The sequence below is a fragment of the Alosa sapidissima genome, chromosome 20 (assembly GCF_018492685.1).
Source record: "Alosa sapidissima isolate fAloSap1 chromosome 20, fAloSap1.pri, whole genome shotgun sequence".
NCBI classification, from domain to species: Eukaryota; Metazoa; Chordata; class Actinopteri; order Clupeiformes; family Clupeidae; genus Alosa; species Alosa sapidissima.
Window position 1 is genome coordinate 12,424,073 of NC_055976.1, and position 22,017 is coordinate 12,446,089.

At 40.4% G+C, this 22,017-nt stretch overlaps 1 protein-coding gene across 1 annotated transcript; it reads left to right on the top strand.

Annotated features, from left to right (window-relative positions):
• Window positions 1-50: 50 nt before the first annotated feature.
• On the top strand, window positions 51-12,242 carry LOC121694430 (saxitoxin and tetrodotoxin-binding protein 1-like). The gene is made up of 11 exons (XM_042074597.1): window positions 51-327; window positions 2,479-2,621; window positions 2,773-2,837; window positions 8,853-8,969; window positions 9,245-9,349; window positions 9,644-9,717; window positions 9,887-10,029; window positions 10,831-10,895; window positions 11,324-11,446; window positions 11,833-11,937; window positions 12,147-12,242. Exons 1-11 carry the CDS (start codon window positions 217-219, stop codon window positions 12,194-12,196), a joined length of 1,101 nt encoding a protein of 366 aa, XP_041930531.1. The 5' UTR covers window positions 51-216; the 3' UTR covers window positions 12,197-12,242.
• Window positions 12,243-22,017: the final 9,775 nt, after the last annotated feature.

Here is a 22,017-nt window from a genome sequence, read left to right on the forward strand (position 1 = left end):
AGTGCCCAACGTGAGGATCAAACTGGCAGTATATTGGCTAATTGAGATCAACATGAGAACCCATGACAGATCAACATGAACTTTGACAAGGCGCAATCTACATGTTACGTCACTCGGGGGACACCATCCTGTTGGCTAGTTAGAGGGCCATCTAAGTTGGGTCTTTGAAAGCCAAGCCGCAGTCACAGAATTATCTTCCTCGCAGAAACCTTTGCCATGTGTGTCCTGACGATAGCCTCGACCATCTTTGCTCTGTTGGCCCTTACTAGAGCAGCCCCCGTTTGCGAGGAGCTTGTCAAACCTCTCCATGTGGAGGACCTAACACCGGTGAGGGATTCACACACATACAGTTACTTCAAACCATTCAAACATAAGCCAACTCACACACTAACACTGTCAATTAGAAAATGTAACAGTACCTATCTATCTGATTTTGTTTTGTGTTACCATTTTCATATTGCTTTGGGTTATGTAATTTGTTTTTACATGACTTGAAGTGTTTTGTATTATGTATATGATGCCTAATCAAGACATCTGTCATTCTCCTCAAATACAACCACTACTGCAGTGGTCACTTATGATAACTTATGAATGCAAATGTAAACTTTATAACTCATTTGTAACTGTGTTGCAAGGCATACAACTCCTGAATTAATCATGAATTATAGTATTAACAAGTGGTGGTAACACTTTATTTTAATGTGTCGCTGTTACAGTGTACCTACCTAATTAGGTACAGTGGTACAACCTGTGTAACAACATGTACTATCAGGTACTATCATTGTACTTGCATTATGTATTTGTGGGTACCTACATATAGTTGTTACATTGTAATACTGAGTGCTTTTACAAAACTTTGCCAATTTGTCTAAATTTTCATCAGAGGCAAAGAGCTGACCTGAGACCAGTTATCTAGAAATCTGGTCATGATAGATTTGATATACAAACCATTCTTAGCTCCAACCTGTGCTGCTGCAACCTTGTTACTCTTTGATACAGTGGAATAAACCTATTAAGTGTACCAGTTAATTACTTACATGTACATATGACATGTATGTTGTGTTGTGTCTTCGATGTCTTGGAACAGGTCTACTAATTCACTACATAGTACATATATCAACTGTGTTGGTACACACTTATTGCTCTTTGATACAGTGGCACAAAGCCATTAAAATGAAGTGTACCAATTAAGTACTTACAATTACATATTACATGTATGTTGTGTCATTGGTGTCTTGGAACATGTCTGCCATTACCCTACATACTGTAGTACATGTATCAACTGTGTTGGTACACATGTATTACTATTTTGATACAGTGGAATAAACCCATTAAAATAAAGTGTACCAGTTAAGTACTTACATTACCAGTTAAGTACATACATATTATATACATCCTGTCAATGATGTCATGCATCCTGTAATTGAAGTGTTGAAACATGTCTGCTGTTACACCACACAGAACATGTGAATTAGTAGACCTGTTCCAAGACATCGAAGACATAACATACATGTCATATGTACATGTAAGTAATTAACTGGTACACTTAATAGGTTTATTCCACTGTATCAAAGAGTAACAAGGTTGTAGCAGCACAGCTGTTACATGTACACTGAAGACAATGAGGCCTTGACTGGAGCTAAGAATGATTTGTGTATCAAATCTATCATGACCAGATTTACCCCATCCAGCAGGTCTCAGGTCAGCTCTTTGCCTCTGATGAAAATTTAGACAAATTGGCAAAGTTTTGTAAAAGCACTCAGTATTACAATGTAACAACTATATGTAGGTACCCACAAATACATAATGCAAGTACAATGATAGTACCTTATAGTACATGTTGTTACACAGGTTGTACCACTGTACCTAATTAGGTAGGTACACTGTAACAGCGACACATTAAAATAAAGTGTTACCCAAGTGGTTTATAAAATATGTATCCTCACCCTAACTAATTATTAGTGCATGTGTATGTAACTGTTAAATAATGAAAATATTACTTAATCAAAAAAATATGATTGCATAATTTATTAAATATTAACAATAATGTATAAACATATTGACTTATTATTATTTATTATGAACAAAACACTGTGTGTACAAATACTTTATTTATGAGAATTAGCATAGGAGCAATGCTTTACAAATGATGAACAAAGCATTTTGTAATAGTTTGCAACTGGAATGGGAAAATGATTTTATTTATAAGTGGTTGTTTCATTATTTATTACATATAAATCATGTACTTACAAAATTGGATAGGCTTATTTACTATGAACAAACCATGTATAATTGTGTGAACAAATGCTTTACTGATGATAAATTATATATGAACAATAAATTACTAATGATAAACAAACCATTAACTAATACGTAACAGGTTAATAAATGATGAATTGTGTATAGTTATTATAAAGTGTTACCAAAAAGACTACTGTACCCCAATGGTCCAAGTGGTCTAATGCTCTGTGTTGATAGATGATGGGGAAGTGGTGGTTCCTGTCGGGCTTCAGTGATAATCAGTCGTTCCGAAACATTCTGAAAGTGTCTAACAGCTCCTGGATAACTCTGACACCCTCCGGCCAGGCAGAATCATTCATCATGAGTCACGGCAATAAGATGTAAGGATTTACCGCCCCCACCACCCCCAACACACACAAACACAGAATTTTGAATAAGCATTAAGCTTAGAAATTAATTAAAATAATTCAAAAGAATTCATTTTTACTTATAATGTGAATGGATATTGATATGTTGTTATTTTCCCCACAGCGATGGGAAATGTGAATTCGCCACTTCCAATATCACCCTTAAAAGCGGTGTATTGCATGCAAAGCGTAAGTTATGGGTGCAACGTTAGCCTGCCATTAAAAACAGTCTTACCCACTCCACAGTACACCCGAGGCAAATAAATTGTAACGCCAGACCATCAATGTAAGTATCTGTGTTGATAGTTTTATTTCTAACATTATTCTATCTTTGCATTTCTTTTTTTTTTTGCAACTTAAATTTTTTATTGGATGGATTTTCATATCATTCACAAAAAGTTCTCCTCTAAATCTTTAGACATAAATTAAATATCACATACCCACAAAATGAAATCCTCATATAAAAGATTACAATCACAGTAAAAATCAAAAGACCAACCAACCAACAAAGAAGCATTATAAAAAGGAAACAAAACTACAGAACAAAACCAAACAAAACAAAACAAAACAAGACACACACCATAAGCAGATGCATAATAGGTCTCCTCCAATCACTATATACACCATCTTACTGTAAGCTGCATGAAATAGTCCCAACTAGAAACCCCATACTCAAGCAGAACAGTTCTCCCCCTCCATAACCTTCAACCATGGAGCCCACCATTCCTGGAATTGCTCCTCCTGTAGTCTTAATTGAAATGTTATCTTCTCCATTGTGTATATTCCCCTAACTATGTCCAGCCAGGTGTCATATCTTGGTGGTTCCACCTTAAGCCAGCTAAGGGTGATTGACTTCTTAGCTGCAACAAGAAGAATATGTAACAAGTATATTCATTGCCTCAGTCTGAACTGCGCCCAGAATGGCCAAGAGCGGACCCCTCACTATTGTACAGCTGAAGATGTTATCTATAGAGTCAAATGTCTCCTTCCAGAAGTCCTTTAAGACTGGGCAGCTCCAGAATATGTGAAGGTGGTTAGCACATTGTTCCCCACATGCTCTCCAACAGGCCCCTGACTGGTTTGGATTAAATTGGGAGAGGATGTAGGGCGTTCTAAAGAACTTATGAACTTATGCAAAGAGACAGTCTCCCATGTGTCTTCCATGATTAGCATACCAAACACATACAATGTCTTCCATAGCATACCAAACTCTTTTTCCCATTTTTCTTTGACAGGAAGGTTGTTTGCCTGATCCATGCTGGAAAATATTTTGTACAAAATAGAGATAGGCTTTCCTATGTTTCCTTGTGTTTGAATTTTTGTCAAGTATTTCTCTATGCTACTATCAGCTCTATGTACTGTATCTTATCCCAGTCAGGATGTTTTGTCAAAAAGCTTCTAATTTGAAGATATCTGAAAAAGTCTGTTTTAGGTATGTTAAACTCTTCCACTAATTCTTCAAATGATTTCAGCTCTGTGACTCCAAGAAGCTGATGTACAAAATTAAGATTTAGGTGTTTCCACCTTTTGTATCCTGAATCCAGCTGGAGAGGAATGAAATCTTTAAGATAGGCAATGCTGGAAAGACCTGATGTTACAGGGAGACTATACGATTTTTGCACCTCCCTCCAAGCTTTAAGTGTAGTTTTGGACCATCTACTGAGTGAATCATCTATGTCCTTATTACTTGTAAAAGGTATTACTGATAGTTGCATTGAAGAGCAGGAGTTCTTCTCAATCTCTAGCCATCTGGTGTCTGTCTTGTCTGCCATCCATACAATTAGTGCCCTCAATTGACAGGCCCACCAGTATTTTTCAGGTTGGGCAAACCACAACCTCCCTGGCTTTTAGGTAGTTGTAGCAATTTATATCTGACTCTTGGCCTTTTCCCTTGCCAGATAAATCTGGAAATAAGTCGATCTAAAGTGGTCAATGTATTATTTGGGAGTACAAGAGGCAGGGCTTGGAAAAGAAATAAAAGTTTTGGAAGTACATTCATCCTTATACACTCTATTCTACCAGAAATAGAAAAAGGGAGTACATTCCATCTGTCCAGATCAGCAGATATTTTATTTATCAGTTTACTAAAATTGGCGTTGAATAACCTATCTATATTTTGAGGAATTGTGGTCCCTAAATATGTAATTCCATCCTTGGGCCATTTAAATGAAAAAGCATCCCTTATCTGTTGGGTAATAAGTGTATTCATAGCCAAAGCTTCAGTTTTATTTACATTAACCTTGTAACCTGATATTTTCCCAAAGGTGATGAAGTTCTGCATCAGTCTGCGGACAGAGGATAATGGTTCTGAGATATATACAAGCACGTCGTCGGCATACAATGAGATTTTATGTACCTCCTCTCCTACTTCAATCCCCTTAATAAGTGTGTCTTCCCTTATTGTCTGTGCTAAAGGTTCAATAAACAATGCAAAGAGTAATGGCGAGAGTGGGCAGCCCTGGCGTGTTCCCCTTAAGTATCACTGAAATTATTGCGTCCTTCCATGTTGAGGGTAGCTCCCTCTTCTCAAGGGCATAAGAGAATACCCTTTCTAGAATAGGACTGACAAGATCTACAAACGTCTTATAAAATTCATTGTTATACCCATCTGTGCCTGGGCTTTTATTGTTTTTCAAATTGCGAATTGCCTCCTCTATTTCTTGTTTTGTTATGGGTTTGTCTATATTTTCAGATGTATTTTCGTCTAATTTTGGGAGTTGTATCTTTAAATACGCATTTATTAAATCTGGATTACTATCTGTGTCTTTATCTGAGTACAGATCTTTATAGAATTCAGCAAAAACATCTGAGATTTCATTTGGTGTATTAACAAACAAGTTATCTGGAGTATTATTATGACCGCAGCGAAGCGGCGATCTTTTTTTTTCTTTTTTTTTCTTTTTCGCATGTCCAAATTTCCGTCAAGGATTCCCGGGACACTGAAAGACCGGGGTAGACGAAATTTGGTGGGAATGTAACCCCATATGGATAGCATGGAACCATCGTTTTTCGTTTTGATCTGTAGCCCCCCCGCTGGACTGCACCCCCCGAAAGGAGGGTAGGGCAGACACAGTTTTCTGTGAATATCTCGAGAACCGTAAGGTTTAGGAGGACCATTTTTTTTGTATGTTGATCTAAAGGGGCCATGTCAACCCATTCCATAACCACTCATTTCATGTATAGCGCCACCTAGTTAAACACAAAAAAGTAAAAATGAGGTGTTGTAATCGCAGGTATCTGTGACCTAACATAGTCAAAACTGCACGAAATTGGAAGTGTAGGATCATTATGACACCCTCTGAATGCACGCCAAGTTTCGTGGAATTCCGTTAATGGGGGGCCACACAATAAATTAATTTATGTTACTATACACCAACTGGCCTGTAGGTGGCCGGAGACAGTTTTCTGTGAATATCTCGAGAACCGTAGGGCCTAGGAGGTCCACCTTTTTTGTATGTTGGTCTTAAGGGGGCATGTCAACCCATCCCATTACCACTTATTTCATGTATAGCGCCACCTAGTTAAAAATTAAAAAGCAAAAAATTAGGTGTTTTCATCACAATATCTCTGGCTGACATGGTCAAAACTGCACGAAATTGAAAGTGTAGGATCATTATGACACCCTCCGAATGCATGCCAAGTTTTGTGAACTTTCGTTCATGGGGGGGCCTTACAATAAAATAATTTATGTGTACATTTAGTGACCGTACACCAACAAGGATTCCCGGGACACTGAAAGACCGGGGTACACGAAACTTGGTGGGCATGTAACCCCACATGGATAGCATGGAACCATCGTTTTTTTGTTTTGATCTGTAGCCCCCCCGCTGTACTGGACCCACCGAAAGGAGGGTAGGGCAGACACAGTTTTCTGTGAATATCTTGAGAACCGTAGGGCCTAGGATGACCAATTTTTTTCCGTATGTTTGCCTCCAGGGGTCATGTTAACCCATTCCATGTGCACACATGTGCATAAACAGATACACACGCACACACATACATTCACAGTTATCATACGTATGACACATACTCACACAGTAGACATATGTACGCATGCATGCACATGCACAAACACACATACGCAGGCAAACACACAAGCACGCACACACACACACACACATAAACGCACACATGCACACAATTCAAGAATTTCTCAGAATCATGAACAGGCAAGATGGGGGTGGGGTTGTATAAAATGAATTTTACATGTGAAATCTATGAACTAATCATGTTTTGGTACTTGTTGTCTAGCAGATACCAGTGAGAATTGAGTGTGGATAATGCAATTTAGTGAGACAGTTAGAATCATATAGGCCTTTCAGCGTGATTTATTTTTGTGGAAAAAATTTGCTGGACTGGGCGGCGGTCATATTTTGTACCGCTCTGCGGTACATCTAGTTTTTAATTTTTTGGACAGTGGTGCTGCTACATTTCTTCCTCAACTGAGATGCCCATAAACGGCTTGCCCTGTTGCCATGCTCATAGTATTTCTGCTTTAAATACCTTAAATTTCTTTCAACTTTTCCTGTCAATAGATTTTCCATCTCTTGCTTTACTTGCTTAAGTTTATTGAAATTATCAATGGATGCACTTATCTTGTGTTGTCTTTCAAGTTGCTTTATTTGTTGTTCCAGATCTGTTTACTTAGAGATTCTTTCAGATGTTATTTTAGTCCAGAGTTTTCAAAAGATTGGCAGAATGCAATAACTCGCCATACTCACTTTCAGCCGGAGAGTGATTGAATATCTCTCACCAAGGTCCACGAAATAGGCTCTTTATCTTGGTTGTGTCTAGTGGACCATCCCAGCTGATGCAGTTCTTTGTCCATCAACTCTTCTTCGGATAGTATCACGCTGATCCCCAATTGTTTCAGTTGTTCCGCGGCCTCCCATGCTGAGTTGAAAGTCTTCTCTCCCTCCTCGAGATAGACTCGTAACGTCGCCGGATATCCAGACCTGAAATTGATGCTGCGTTCTTTTAGCTGCCGTTTGATCTCGGTGTACTCCACTCGTCGTCTTTGAACTGTCGCCGAGTAATCATTGTCCATCCTGATCTGAGAGCCCTCATACTGCACATTCTTCATATTCCAACATTTAAACAGGATTCGCGGCTTAGTTTGGAAGTGATGGAACTTCACTATGATGGATCTTGGGGCTTTTGACGCAGACCTTGAGACGAGGGATCTGTGGGCACGCTCTATGCCCAATTCTTCCTCTGCGGGGAGACCGAGAGCAGTCTTCAGTAGTTTCTCTGTGAAGTCGCACACATTGGCGCTGCCCTCCGTCCCCTCTTTCACACCATAAATCCGCAAATTCGACCTCATTGCGCGATTCTCAATGTCTTCACAATGTGTTTATTATAAAATATCACTCGAATTAGTTCGTTATTATAGGTTTAGGGGTCCATGGGGTTGGCAGCCTGATCACAGTACAGCCATCAGCCAGGGTGCAGAAACGGAAGTCCCTATCTTTGCATTTCAATGATCACATTACATTTTGAGGGACTAGTTTCTCAGCAGTGGCAGAATTTTACTTGCTCCAGTTAGTAGTACTGCGCCGAAAAGTAAACAGAGAAGCACACTCTAATTGAGACACCTAGTAATAGCCTAGATAATATCAGTCCTCCGCTGCCGTTGCTTATATGCCTACTACCAACTTCAGAGAAAAAATGTATCACTATTGCAATGCGATGCAAGGGTAGTTTTATTTCTAACACTATTCTATCAACACAGACATTTACATCGATAGTCTGGCGTTATAATTTATTTGCCTTGGGTGTACTGTGGAGTGGGTAAGAGAGGGTTTTTAGTGGCAGGCTAATACATACTGTTGACTTGCGCTAGTCTAGCACCTGCAAACTCTCCAACTAAGGACTGGATAAAATGTGTTGAAAACAGTCTCCACTGATAAATTACCCACTTGCTAACTTGGAAATGAGGTCCTATGTCCAAAATCCTGAACCACCCCTTTAAGTCGTGTGTTGTGTATAAACACATATGCTATCACATTATGATCAGGGCCTAGGGAATAGGATATGGAGATGTATATCATAGGAGACATCCATACACGTTTGAGGTCATGGACCAGTGTTACAATGACAAGATACAATATGAACCCACTGAGTGTAACACTTTCACAGAACTCAGTTTCTACAGTCTGTGCATGAATCATCTAATTGTTGATTAAAAACCTTACATTTTAACAGAAATGGCTGAGGGGAACCTGTTGATTTTTGAAGTGACCATCTTGCCATCTGGCTTGGACTACCTTACCGTGAAACACAAAATGGTGGACCTGAACATCACTTCACTCTACCTCTTTGGTATGATTAATATCCCCCTTTCCCTCAGTCTTCCTCTCCTCTCGCTGTTTCAAATGAGCTCATGATTTATCTGCTATGCAATGGAGGATTCAGTGTGGGACCAACTGCTGGCCAAGCTTCCACATTTAAAATGGTTAGCCATGCTTTCAAGCATCCATGTCAAAAACGTCCCATAAATCTGATCTACATGACATTCAGGCATTTTTTTTAATGTAATGCATCATCATGAAGCAGTTCTTGATTATTTTATTGGTTATGTATTTGGCCTTCTGAAGGGCGTTCGGCTAAGCTGTCGGAGACAGAGCAGCAAGCGTTCCAGAGACAAGCGGAGTGCCTGGGCTACTCCAGCCCAGCCCCATACACCTATGACGGAGTTACGGGTGAGTGACCCACAGTTTTAGTGTAATTTTAGCATTAAAGCAACACATACAGTATATAAACGATAGGGGAGAATGGGGACAGTTGAACAAGCTACTGTAAGTAAAGGTTTGTAGTAATGTCATATCAAACACCTTCCCTAGAGCAACAGATTGGAAAATATATAAACCAAAGGATCTTGTTCCAGATGCCCATTGGAAATATTGGAGGGATGACATTTGTGGCTGTTGTTTCATGTGGGATGGTCATCATGATCTGTTTGTCATGGTTTTATGTTTTGTTTTTTTTTTGTCAAGAGCTTTGTGACCCTAAGCACAAGCTAATGTGTGAGCCCCTTATCAAACATCAAGAAATCAAGAACACAACACAGGTGAGTCAGATGTCCACACACACACACACACAATCACTGAATGCATTACACATATTGTGTAGATAAAGGCATGCACTTCTCCATGTTTGCATACACAAACAAAAGCAAAGACAGGCTTTCAGGAGATTTTCAATATCCAGAATGAAAATTATTTATTTTTCTTGTGCAGTTGATGGGGCGGTGGGTGTTCCTGATGGGGTTCGTAGACCATAAGATCTTCCATGACTTACTGAAGATTGCCAGTAGCGGTTGGATGGGTTGGACACTTTCCCCCGAGACAGATATGATCTCTATAAGCCAAGGGAATAGGCTGTAAGTGTGGTTGGCCAAGTGCACAAGAAATTGGCCCCTAATTTAAATGGCACTTCAATCAGCGATCAAAGTATAAACCAAAGATTCTAAAGCGCTCTAAAATCTTTGCTATGAACTAAAGCTATCATGTGGCATGTGCGACCAACGATATTTGTGCCTATAGGATCTCACTCATGGCATTAACTTGGCAAATAGAGTTTTCCTCATTATTAAATTAGTCTAGTTAGACTTTAGACTTTGCCCTAATTTAAACTAGAGCCCATAGTATTTGTAGCAGTGGATGCACAGTCATACCGTGCAATACTACAGCTTTTGAACCACCTGCTGGCAAAGTAACAAGTAAAAGTGAGTTAATTCATTGCCCATCTCTCATTATATTAACATATTTCAAATAGAGGAGTACAGTTAGGTACATGTATGTCCTAGACACTATAGTATGGGTTAAACAGTGCACTACACACATTTCAGACTTGTTTAGGCAAGATTTGGCTCTGTAGGCTATTTATAGCTATTTAGTAGTTGTACCTATAAGCCTTTGTTCAAAGTACACATACCGGTATTCTGGAATAACACCATGTAGCTTTTCAGATAAATCTCAAATCTCTAGCTCCTAAATTGTAAAAACTGGCCCATAATGTAGACAGTAGTGATCATTTACATTTGCTATTGTTGCTGTTTTTTACAGTTACAGCAATACCATTGCTTTTTCAGGATCTCTCATCAAATCAAACCTAGTTTGACAATCATCTAACCCAATTTTACTGTGCAGCTCATGGGCATACATGTTCCTCTTCTCAACAGGAATGGACAGTGCATGATCACCAGCAGTAACGGCACCATCTCGGACAGCGTTTTCCGCGGATCTGGTGAGCTTTTCTCAGTCTGAAGTCCATGGAACTGCAGATATAATATATACATGAGAATGAACACTGCTCTCTTCCATTTGCGTATCAGTATCAGCACCTGTGCATACAAGATCGGGAACACTGTCATTCATCCTGATGTACTTAATAGGGGCATTTTTACATTTTGTGTAATATATCCACTAATTATAGTTCTATTATAGTTCTATATGTTATCATCTGTAGGATGTCCTTGGTTGTGTGATTACAGTTGGACATAGTGCCATCTTGAAAAATAATGCTGCTGTTGTCATGATGTGTGATTCCTATGAGCCTAATGTGTGGACTTAGAGCTCAATGTTTGGGCCTAGATTTTGTCCTTTATTACTTAACCTATATTATCTGTCTGATAACCTGTATGATAAACTAAAGCCTTAATGAATTGGTTTCAGCCATGTATGCAGGGCACCTGATGACCACAGAGGGCTGGTTTTTGCCCTCGGGCACAGACATCCTCGTTATGTATAGCAAAAGTCAAAGTGGGGACCAGAACATCTGGGCACTCTACATGTTTGGTACATTTTAAAACATTCTCTATACTTTAAAGTTCAACATTTTGGCAGGTATGTTGTTTTTGCCTAAAGTAGCTTACAAAACGTTTGTATAAAAAGACAAGCAGTAAATTATTATCCAAAGCCAACAGACCTACTTGAAAATTGTTACAGGCCATCCAGACTGATAGCTCTTCCATCCATGTGAAATTATCAGCCATGCTTCTCTTTAACTTTGTCCAAATTATGGGCATAGAGAGAGATGCTTTGTGGATCTTTAGGGACATTTGGACATACTGCATTTAATGACACCTGAATACATGCATTGAACACTGAACCTGTAGAAGAAGCTGCACTATTCATGAACATAAAAAAGAGGATGTTATTGTTTACAATTGTGTTTCTTATAGGCCGGTCAAGTAAAGCATCAGCCACAGACTTTGTAAATGTTCAGAAACAAGCGGAGTGTTTGGGATGGATTGGACCAGCCCATTATGCATATGATGGAGTCACAGGTGGGGTTGGTCTACCATACTTATCTGAATAGCAGTAGATCCAGTTAGGGAAGCTGTTACCTTCCTACCTTTAGGGTAAAAGCTACAATTCATGCGTATAGTTAACTATACTTAAGTGCGTGCATGCATGTGTGCATGTTTTATTAGCTACTGTATTTGCAATAGTCATTGCTGTCTTCTACTCTACTGATCTCTATTTCCTTTTGCAGAGCTTTGTGAGAAATCGCCTGAATCATCTGAAGACAAGGTTGTGGACTAATCCAATCAACTATTGTCAAATTAACCTTTCAAAATGACAAGTGTGTGTATGAGAATGTTTTGTTAACGTAATCATTTGAGAAAAATCACTTCTATTCTCAGCTTTGTGTTGTTATTTCACTATGCTGTATTGTATCATGCTCTGAACCCATTTGAATATTTGCTCTGTAGATCTAGCTGGCCACCCTCACAGAAAACCCACAAACCAATCACAATCACAACAGAGGAGTATGGTTAGTACAGTGTTGTTTAAAACAACCAAAGGCTGAAAGGAGAGTTTAATGTACTAATTAAAGTCTAATATCAATGCTTGGAAGTAAAGAAAGAATCCCTAGACCAACACACACATGCATGTCCTTTAGCAAAAAATAATATTCTTATCCTATACCAGATTTCTGCAAGACCAGACAAGGTCAAGTTTGGTGTCATTAAAAGGTTTATATTACCTAAGATTCATAGGTCTAGGCTACAGAACTGAAATCTATTCCACAGAACATAAACTGCAGATTGTCCATTTAGAAATCTGTTGATTTACTGAGTTCATTGTGTCCCATGGCAGTTTAACCCATAAACATAATCATTAACCTTATTGCAATAGCTTTGAGGATCTAACGGGATGAAGCAAACCCATAAATTGGCAGAACCTTGGCTAACGGAGATATTTCTTTCAATGGGCAGAAATCCAAATGATTGCAAAAAGGATCATGAACCCATGACAGATCAACATGAACCTTGGCAAGGCGCGATCTGCATGTTACGACACTCTGAGGACACCATTCTGTTGGCTAGTTAGAGGGCTATCCAGGTTGGGTCTTTAAAAGCCAAGCCGCAGTCACAGAATTCTCTTCTTGTCATCTGTCACATGTAGAAGAGGATGTCTCCCCGTGTTTAGCTCCTATGCTGCTTTGAAGCCTCTGACGTGTGAAAAAGATTATCCCTTGGGACAATAAAGAACCTAACTTTCCTCACAGAAACCTTTGCCATGTGTGTCCGGACGATAGCCTCCGCCAACTTTGCTCTGTTGGCCCTTAATGGAGCAGCCCCCATTTGCGAGGAGCTTGTCAAACCCCTCCATGTGGAGGACCTAACTCCGGTGAGGGATTCACACACACACGCACACACACAGTTACAGTTACTTCTTGGAAAGCCATTGAAAAAATAGCCAACACACACCTGCACTCAAAGGTTTAGAAAATGTAAAAATGATTGTCTCTCTGATTTAATTTTGTGTTACAATATTTATATTACAGGTAATTACATTGCTACGTCCTGTTTGTTTGCATAACAGGAAGTATTTATGTGACGTGATGCCTAAACAAGACATCTGTCATTCTCCTCAAATACAATCACAACTGCAGTGCTGATAGGCTAAGATAATTAGAGGAACTATGACGAGTTTTGAGTTGGCATGAATGCAGCCATATGCCACTCTTCCACTGACTTGCATTGTAATACAGCATCGCACGTGGTGCACATGGTATTACAAGAGAGCTGGCCAGTGATAACTTGTTTGCATGATAACTTTAGTGAATATCTGCAACAGAGAGCATTTCATTACTTCATATTCTGTTGATCTTATAGGTCAGCTGATGGGGAAGTGGTGGTTCCTTTCGGGCGTCAGTCATAATCAATTCCACCAGGATATTCTAAAAATGGTTCTGCTCCTGGATAAATGTGACATCCTCAGGTCAGGCAGAATCATTCCTTGTGAGTCAGGTAAAATCAACCGAAGCACACTCAGGTGACATAATAGAACCCATGAGAGATCCCGATAGACATCATTGTGCATCTGTCCATCGTATAAAGCCCACACAGACAATTTGATGGGTGCAGTTGGTTCAAACTGTTCTGGTTAGGGCATAGTTGCTTCTCAATGAAGTCCAGACTGAATTTCCCAACTGCGGATTTTGTGGGCGGGGCTTCCAGGCTAGATTTAATTCCCATGCAATGGAGAATTCAGTGTGGGACTAACTGGTGGCCAAGCTTCCACATTTAAGATGGTTAACCATGCTGTCTTAACATGGTTAACCATGCATTCTTCATCCAGTGGTTCAGTGACAAGACCTCAGCGAATAAAACAATTCATAATGTGTGTATATATATATATATATATATATATTACTTATAAAATCTGTTTGAAATGAAGAAATGGAAATGGCTTGATGTTAATCCATCTTTTCATTTTCTGGTGCTAATTTTCATAGTGCTGTAAATGATCTCTCTCTCTCTCTCTCTCTCTCTCTCTCTGTCCACACACATTAAGGGCATGTTCTAATAAAGAATAGCAACAATAAAGTGAACGCATTTACCAGAAAAACAGAGCAGGTTTTTTTTCCAAACTCACAGTGAGACATACAGAGACATACACAAACTGACACAAACATAGCAAACGGACACACACGTGTGCACACGCCCACACACGGCACACAAAGAGATATAGAGTGCTGGTGTAAGCTATGATAGACTTTGATCATCTGTGCATGGGGGTGAGAATTTGACAAAGTATTTCTACAGTTCCAGAGAGGACTCAGGTGCACGCACTCACTCTGGAGTCTAACGGTCTTCACCTAGTCTAGTGTCACATCTCTGGTGCTTTCTCTCTAACAAAGAAGAGGTCTGAAGTCCGCAGTGTGAAGAATACACATGTGCAAAACCCTGAGATGCAATTACACACTATTTCTCTGTCATTCACAAATCAGGGCATAGCCATAGCTCCCGTCCTTAAACACACACAAACACACACACACATCGTATCTTCATCTCAGCTTGGGAATTTTCCTCAAGAGTTTATGCAGGACACTCCTGTTATGTGAGGACTTTTCACCCCCCCCCCCCCCCCCCCTCCCCCCCCCCCCTCTCTGACTGCCCAACATAAATGTGCCCCATAACCCAGGACATAATGAGCTCTCGTCTATCCGACTTGTCTAAATCAATCCGACGCTCGTGTGCCTCTACCCCAGGCTGATCTATCTGTTCCTCCTCCGTCACTTGTCCTTCCGTCCTGTCTTTCCCCTCCCCTCTTTCTTTCTCAGCTCATTTCTGTGCTTACTCTCTTTCTGTCCTCATCACATTCTCTTTATTTCTCAACCCTCTCCTCTGTGCTTCAAATATTTGAATTCTTATACACAAAGCATTTTGCTTTTGCTTATCCTCTTCATCTTCATGCAAGCATTATTTTTGTCTTTATGTTAAACTATAATTCAATCATCATCAGCGGCAGCATTGTTTTTTTGTTTTTTTTTTCGTTTCCTCTCTAACAGAAGGCCTTTATTTGTGGTGCAGGTCTGGAGTTCTGGTGTCTCTGGAGTGGTAATGTGTGTGTGTGTGTGTGTGTGTCTCTGGTGTTTAGTTCTGCTCGTAGATCTTCTGTAAACCTCTCACTCAGACATGCAGGCATCCATCTCTCCCCTCTTCCTGCTCCCCTCCTCTCTGCTCTGCCCTGCCGCCCTCCATCCACCACAGACAGGAAGCAAGACCCAGCAGGACATGTGTTATTTCTCTTCATATCTTTCTCCCTCCCTCTTTCTCCCTTTCTCTCTCTCTCTCTCTCTCTCTCTCTCTCTCTCTCTCTCTCTCTCTCTCTCTCTCTCTCTCTCTCTCTCTCCCATTCACTCTTTTTCTCTGAAACACACACATGCACACACACACACACACACACACACACACACACACACAAAGGTGCAGATGGAGCTGATAAAGCATGGGGAAATGGGAACCATACTCAACTCCTCTCTTTCAGGATCACCCTCATCATGCACTACAGTCTCATGCCAACAGTCCAAAGAAAGTCCACAGGAAGATCAAACAGAGAGCAACAAATATGCAGGAAGAAACAGAGCTCAGTAAACAACACACTACTAATATATTAATTGTATATATATATATATAATATTGTGTATATATATAATATTTAGGGCTGTCAATCGATTAAAAAAATTAATCTAATTAATTACATACTCTGTAATTAATTAATCTAAATTTATCGCATATATGATTTTTGGTGTGAAAGTATTTTAAATATTTAAATTCAAATCAATCATTGAATAATCAGCATCAGTGACATTAAAGTTCAAAAACTCTTTTATTATTATTTTAATAATGGCCATAATAATCTATGATATGACCTAATATGCTGAAGAAATAAATTCAAAAGTGCTTCGGGAAGAAGGTTTTTTATCACATACATTGCAGAGGACGTTATTTTAATCAACACTTTATTTTTACCAATACCATCAAGCCGTTTTTGAAAAGTAAATGTTCCAATCAATGATCTAGGCAGCACATTTTCTTCTCTCTCCTTCATTTTACAGTCTAATGGTTACTGACTACAACGGCTCGGGATCAGAGGTCATACAGAATTGATTAATCTGCGTTATTTTTTTTAATCAGTTATTTTTTCTCAAATTAATTAATCAAAATTAATCAGTTATTTTGACAGCCCTAATAATATTGTATTAGCAGGGCATACTGTATGTGCTGGTACAGAAAGCTGAAGGCCTGGAAAGACTATTTAAATCCAGCACAGAAGGATTTTACAGACTTGCACGGATGGTGGAGAGAAGTTAGGGTGAATTAGTGAGCAGACACGGAAGCACGTGGAGATCTCACACATAGAGTTAGTGTCCACAAGGGACTTGCAGCTTCCAGGAAGAGAGGCAGGACATTCATCACTAACCATAAATGACACCGTAAAACACAGCTACATAAACCACACAAACAACATGGCAAATACATTATCACTTTTTAGGCACAGTTTGAGCAAACAATAACATTAATAACTGTGTAATTACACACTCAGAAATACATTACCAAAGCTGATGCCGATAATACTGTATTATGGAAACAGTGCTTTGCAATTCTTAACTCAAGTCTTCACCATTGTTAATAAATGTTCCCAATGCATAAAACAGTATATCATACAATGTATTATGAGAGGATTTACAGGGCGATGATAATGCATAATATATTTGTTCCGAGCATGACATCAGTGAGCATCCTCCATTCTGAACGCTTTAAAGAATTCTAATGCATTATGAATATGATTTGAACCACTGTGAATGGTCCAATAGTCGTTTCAAGAATAATCAAGTAATAATTAAAGTTTCAGTGACTGTGGGCAGTTAGTGATTCTTGCATCTCTCTTCACATTGTAATACGCATGGCTGTTGCGAGTGTGGAGGGATGGAGCATGGTTTCTAGGAAAGGTATGCAGGGGTTAATAAGGTTTTCCTATGCCACACATGCAGTCAGAGCAAAACTTAAGGCCCTCATAGGCACCAACATAAGTGCAGCATACTCAACTTTCGAGGTTCGATTACATTAGATTCCGTTGTTTTCAATACAATCCGGCACACCATCGCCGAACCCTCCCACCGCCACCGTGCGGATAATGATTCACATCTTTTTCTCTCGGTGTCAGTTAATCAAATCCATTGTTTGTTGTGCGCTTGTCAGTTAAGAATGCCTGCTCTGGCGTGCGTGGGCAAGTGACTGACACTTATTTGTGGTGTGCTTTAGAAGATCTTCAGCATGACATTGATTGGAGTGAAATACTGTATATTGATAGCAGATGATTGCTTTGATTGTCATTGTTAATAGTTTGAGAGGGGCAGAGGAGGAAGGAGGAAGAAAACAAAGGAAACAGAGAGATAGTAGAGAAAGAGAGACATGCACAGAGATGCATGGACAAATTTGTGGTCTAAAAAGCTTTCCGTAGCGCCTCTCTCCTGAAATATTCAGCGAGCCGCAGCACAGAGAGGTCCACGTCCCTGCTAATATGTTTGATATTTTTCCCCCCTTTTTTTAAAAGAGAGGTGAATAATGGATGTGCGCTGCTGATAATGCAGGAATAAAATATCACAGGACTGAGGTGCCGTGGTGCCGGACCTCACCCCCAGAGCTCCCCCACTCACTCCCCCACTCACTCCCTCACAACCTCACTCACTCACTCACTCTCATTTACAGCCACCTGAAGGCAAGTAGGGAGGTTTCCTTCCTCAAAGGAACTGGTTCACTGAAGAAGCTTCACATGTCTGCAGATCTGAAGAACCTTTTCCTGAAAGCGAGGAGTTTTATGGGTAGCTGGTTTTGGAATCACTTTTTAAATGTATTTGAAGGTGAGGGGCAACAAAAGCACACCTGTGCTTCTCATTTGGTGGCCAGTTAGTTTTGAGGTCTGGGTTGGAAAGCCTGTAAGAGAATGTAAGATTAAACCTTCACAGCATGACATTGGCAGCGCAATCGGCAAGTTATAAGACATTCATTAAGGTGCTGGAAATCTGTCATTAGTGCCGACTGTGCCGCTGTGGGTTAACGCGTGCCTTTTCATGTAGTAGGTAGTTATCACACACGTCTTGGGCTGAAACCACTTCTTGCTGCATGCTTTTTAAATAAATCCCAGTGGAATGATGACATAAGATTTGGTGAGTTAACTTTTTTATGGCTTTTTATGGGATCAACTTGATTTACTTTGGAACACTCATCAATCAGTACTGCAAGCAATAGCTAAAACGAGACAATTTAGAATGGACAGACTGGCAGACAGACAGATAGAAATAAAAAGAGAGGAAGAGAGAGATAGAAAGAAGGCTGCATGTTTATTCTTTCAGTATTTATTCACACCCTCCATTTTTCCAGGTCATTGAGAAACAATTCTACTCCATAAATCCCCGCCTCGTCAATGTGAGGCCTTGTTTTTATTCATTGCATATTAATATTTGATCACTACAAGCTGGCAATGGTGTTCAGGGGGAGGGCATGGTCAAAAAGCCTATCAAATATGTAAAAAATATTCATCAAGCGCTACGGATGCTGACAAGGCATCTCACGAACACAGGGAGAAGGCTGGAAATGAGATCTTTCATCTTTAATACATGAACGGGGAGGTAAAAAGCTTTTGTTGGAGTGCTGGGATAAATTTGCAGCACATTCACTAGATGGACAAAAGGCTCTGCAATAACGAAATGTGCCGTTCTTTCCTCTTCTTTCTCTCTTTTTGCTTCCTTTTTTCCTTGTTTCACTTCATTTCTTTTTTTTCTTCTGACACATTTCTTTCTTTCTTTCTTTCTTTCTTTTTTTCTTTCTTTCTTTCTTTCTCACTGTCTGTCTTTTCCCTTTTGCTTTATTTATTTCCTCTATTCATTGAATATTATTTTTGTCATGTTTGCTGTATATTTTCTCTTCCTCAGTAAATGACATGCCAAAGCAGACATAGAAATGCCCCACAATGTCACCAGCACACATACTTTAGAGCTGATGGAGCTTTCATAGGCTGCTGATTAGAGTGTGTGTATGTGTGTGTGTGTGTGTGTACTCGTGTTTGCATGGCTTTCCATTTGAACATTGGTGCGTTTTGTACATTAGTGTGTTTTTTACACACATTTTCTCACGTGTGTGTGAATGTGCTGAAGACTAATGTGTTAAAGACAGAGCTAGGTGTGAGACACAGGGGAGGACGGCAGAGGGAAGGAAAAAGACTATACACACACAGCCTACAGACGTGCACACACACACACACACACACACACACACACACACACACAGACATATTCACAGAAATAGTCAGAAAAAGAAAGAAAGTGAGAGAGAGAGAGAGAGAGAGAGAGAGAGAGAGAGAGAGAGAGGGAAAGAGGGGGGACTGAGTCTGTCTGCTTAGGGTAATGGGATATAATTGAGAGCAGCTGTTGGACTTTGACTGGCCTGGACTAGCTCCAACAGTCTGTATAAGCCTGTGTGTGTGTGTATGTGTGAGAGAGAGCGAGAGAGAAAGAGAGAGAGAGAGAGAGAGAGGAGGCAGGGGGTATATGGATATGAGAGAAAGACTGGCTGTAGTCTCATGTTTATACTGCACTCCTAAGGCTTTGCACAAGTCAATCTCTGAAATGCAGAGGGTGGGAGGGAAGGGGGGAAAGGAAGAGAGAGAGAGAGAGAGAGAGAGAGAGAGAGAGAGAGAGAGAGAGAGAGAGAGAGAGAGAGAGAGAGAGAGCTATGTTATACCAGAAGTTTCACTTTGGGCAGAGAGTGCTTGACAGAGGTACCGAAATAGATGTAGACATACAATGCAAAACCAAGAGAGGAAGACTGAAATGTTGTTTTTATTTATCTATTTATTTATCTGTTTATTTGCTGGGTACTGGCACAGGAAATAAGAGTATCTTTGTCTCAAATGGCTGCAGCACACCATCTGAGCACAATCAGCAGCCTCAGAGCCTGACAGAGAGGAAATCTCAGAGCCCAGGGATGAAACACACACACACACACACACACACTAAAAAACAAAAAACAAGTCAAGATAGAAAAACACCGCCAAAACTCTCACCCTCTCATGAATACACACTGGTGCGCGTGCACACGCACACACACACACACACACAAACACACACATAATCACACACAATCACACTCAGATCAATCTAGGTGACAAACCCCAGTGCAAAGACATGGCCCTCCTGCCGGCTGCTCTGGAGAGGAAACAAGAGAAAAAGACAGGGAAAGGCGAGAGCAACAAATCTACACTTCAGAAAGGCACGACTTGAGCGCTCAGCACACTAAGCACTTTCTCTGTTAACCTCTGGCTCCACCACTCTTTCCCTCTTTGTTTCTTTCTCTTCCTTCTATTTTTTTCTCTCTTTCTCTACTTCTCTCTTGCTTGCTCTAAAACGTAGATTCTCTCTGTCTTTATCTCTCTCTCTCTACACCGCTGTCTCACTCTCATTACCTTCAATTCTCTCTGTCTCTATCTCTCTCTATCACTCTTTCTATCTCTTCTCTCTGTCCCTCGATCTGTTGTTTTTCATCGTCCATCTGGGGCTCAGACTGAGAGTGAATGTTGCATGTGGGACGGGGGGGGGGGGGGGGGGTGTTGCTCTTTGGGTTTCTGAGGCGTTGATGGAGAGAATGAGAGAGAGAGTGAGACAGGAGAGGAGATAGAGGGCTGCCTTTGTGCTGGAGCAGCCTTGGTGAACACATAGGCAGCAAGATAGAAGACAGTCAGAGAAAGAGAGAGAAACAGCAAGAAAGAGATATAAAAACAGGGAAAAAGGGAAACAGTGTGTGTGTGTGTGTGTGTGTGAGAGAGAGAGAGAGAGAGAGAGAGAGAGAGAGAGAGAGAGAGAGAGAGTAAATGACTGGCTTTTATCATCAGCTTATTAAAAGCTATCTGAGATGCACCCACGCAGTGCACACCAATCTAAACAACACACTGTTTTTTACTGTGGACACACATCTATATTTTCCTTCTGCATGATGTCATTGTAAGTGTAAGTGTTTATATGTGTGTGTGTGTGTGTCTGCATAAACGTATTTACATATGCACACATTGTATATGCACACAAGTTCGGAGACGTGTGGTTGTGTAAATTTTCTGCGGAAATATCTGAAGTGTTTATGTATGTGAATGTTTATGTGTGTGTCTGTGTTTGTGTGCATGTGTGTGTGTGTGTGTGAGAGAGAGAGAGAGAGAAAGAGAGGAAGAGAGAGAGAGAGAGACAGAGAGAGTAATTTGTATATATGTCTGTGTGTGAAAGAGAGAGAGAGAGAGAGAGAGAGAGAGAGAGAGAGAGAATGAGAGACAGGGAGAGAGAGAGTAATTTGTATGTTTGTGTTTGTGTGTGTGTGTGTGTGTGTGTGTGTGTGTGTGTGTGTGTGTGTGTGTGTGTGTGTGTGTGTTCTGTGAGGATGCATGAGCAGAGTGGAGTGGAGTGGAGAGGCTGGGTGGATGGTTGGGGTGTAAGGTTTCACCCCAGGGCCTGCTGCCACTGTGGCCACTGCTGCTGCTGCTGCTGGCAGCTGTCTGCGGGAGGAGGGGCGCAGGGGGCCCGCTGG

What these genes read in the sequence shown, in the direction of transcription:
- LOC121694430 (XM_042074597.1), top strand. Translation starts at nt 217, where the DNA reads ATGTGTGTCCTGACGATAGCCTCGACCATCTTTGCTCTGTTGGCCCTT. An exon ending in CGGTGTATTGCATGCAAAGC is followed by an intron (nt 2,838 to 8,852) that starts GTAAGTTATGGG and finishes ACATTTTAACAG; the next exon opens with AAATGGCTGAGGGGAACCTG. An exon ending in ATAAGCCAAGGGAATAGGCT is followed by an intron (nt 10,030 to 10,830) that starts GTAAGTGTGGTT and finishes TCTTCTCAACAG; the next exon opens with GAATGGACAGTGCATGATCA.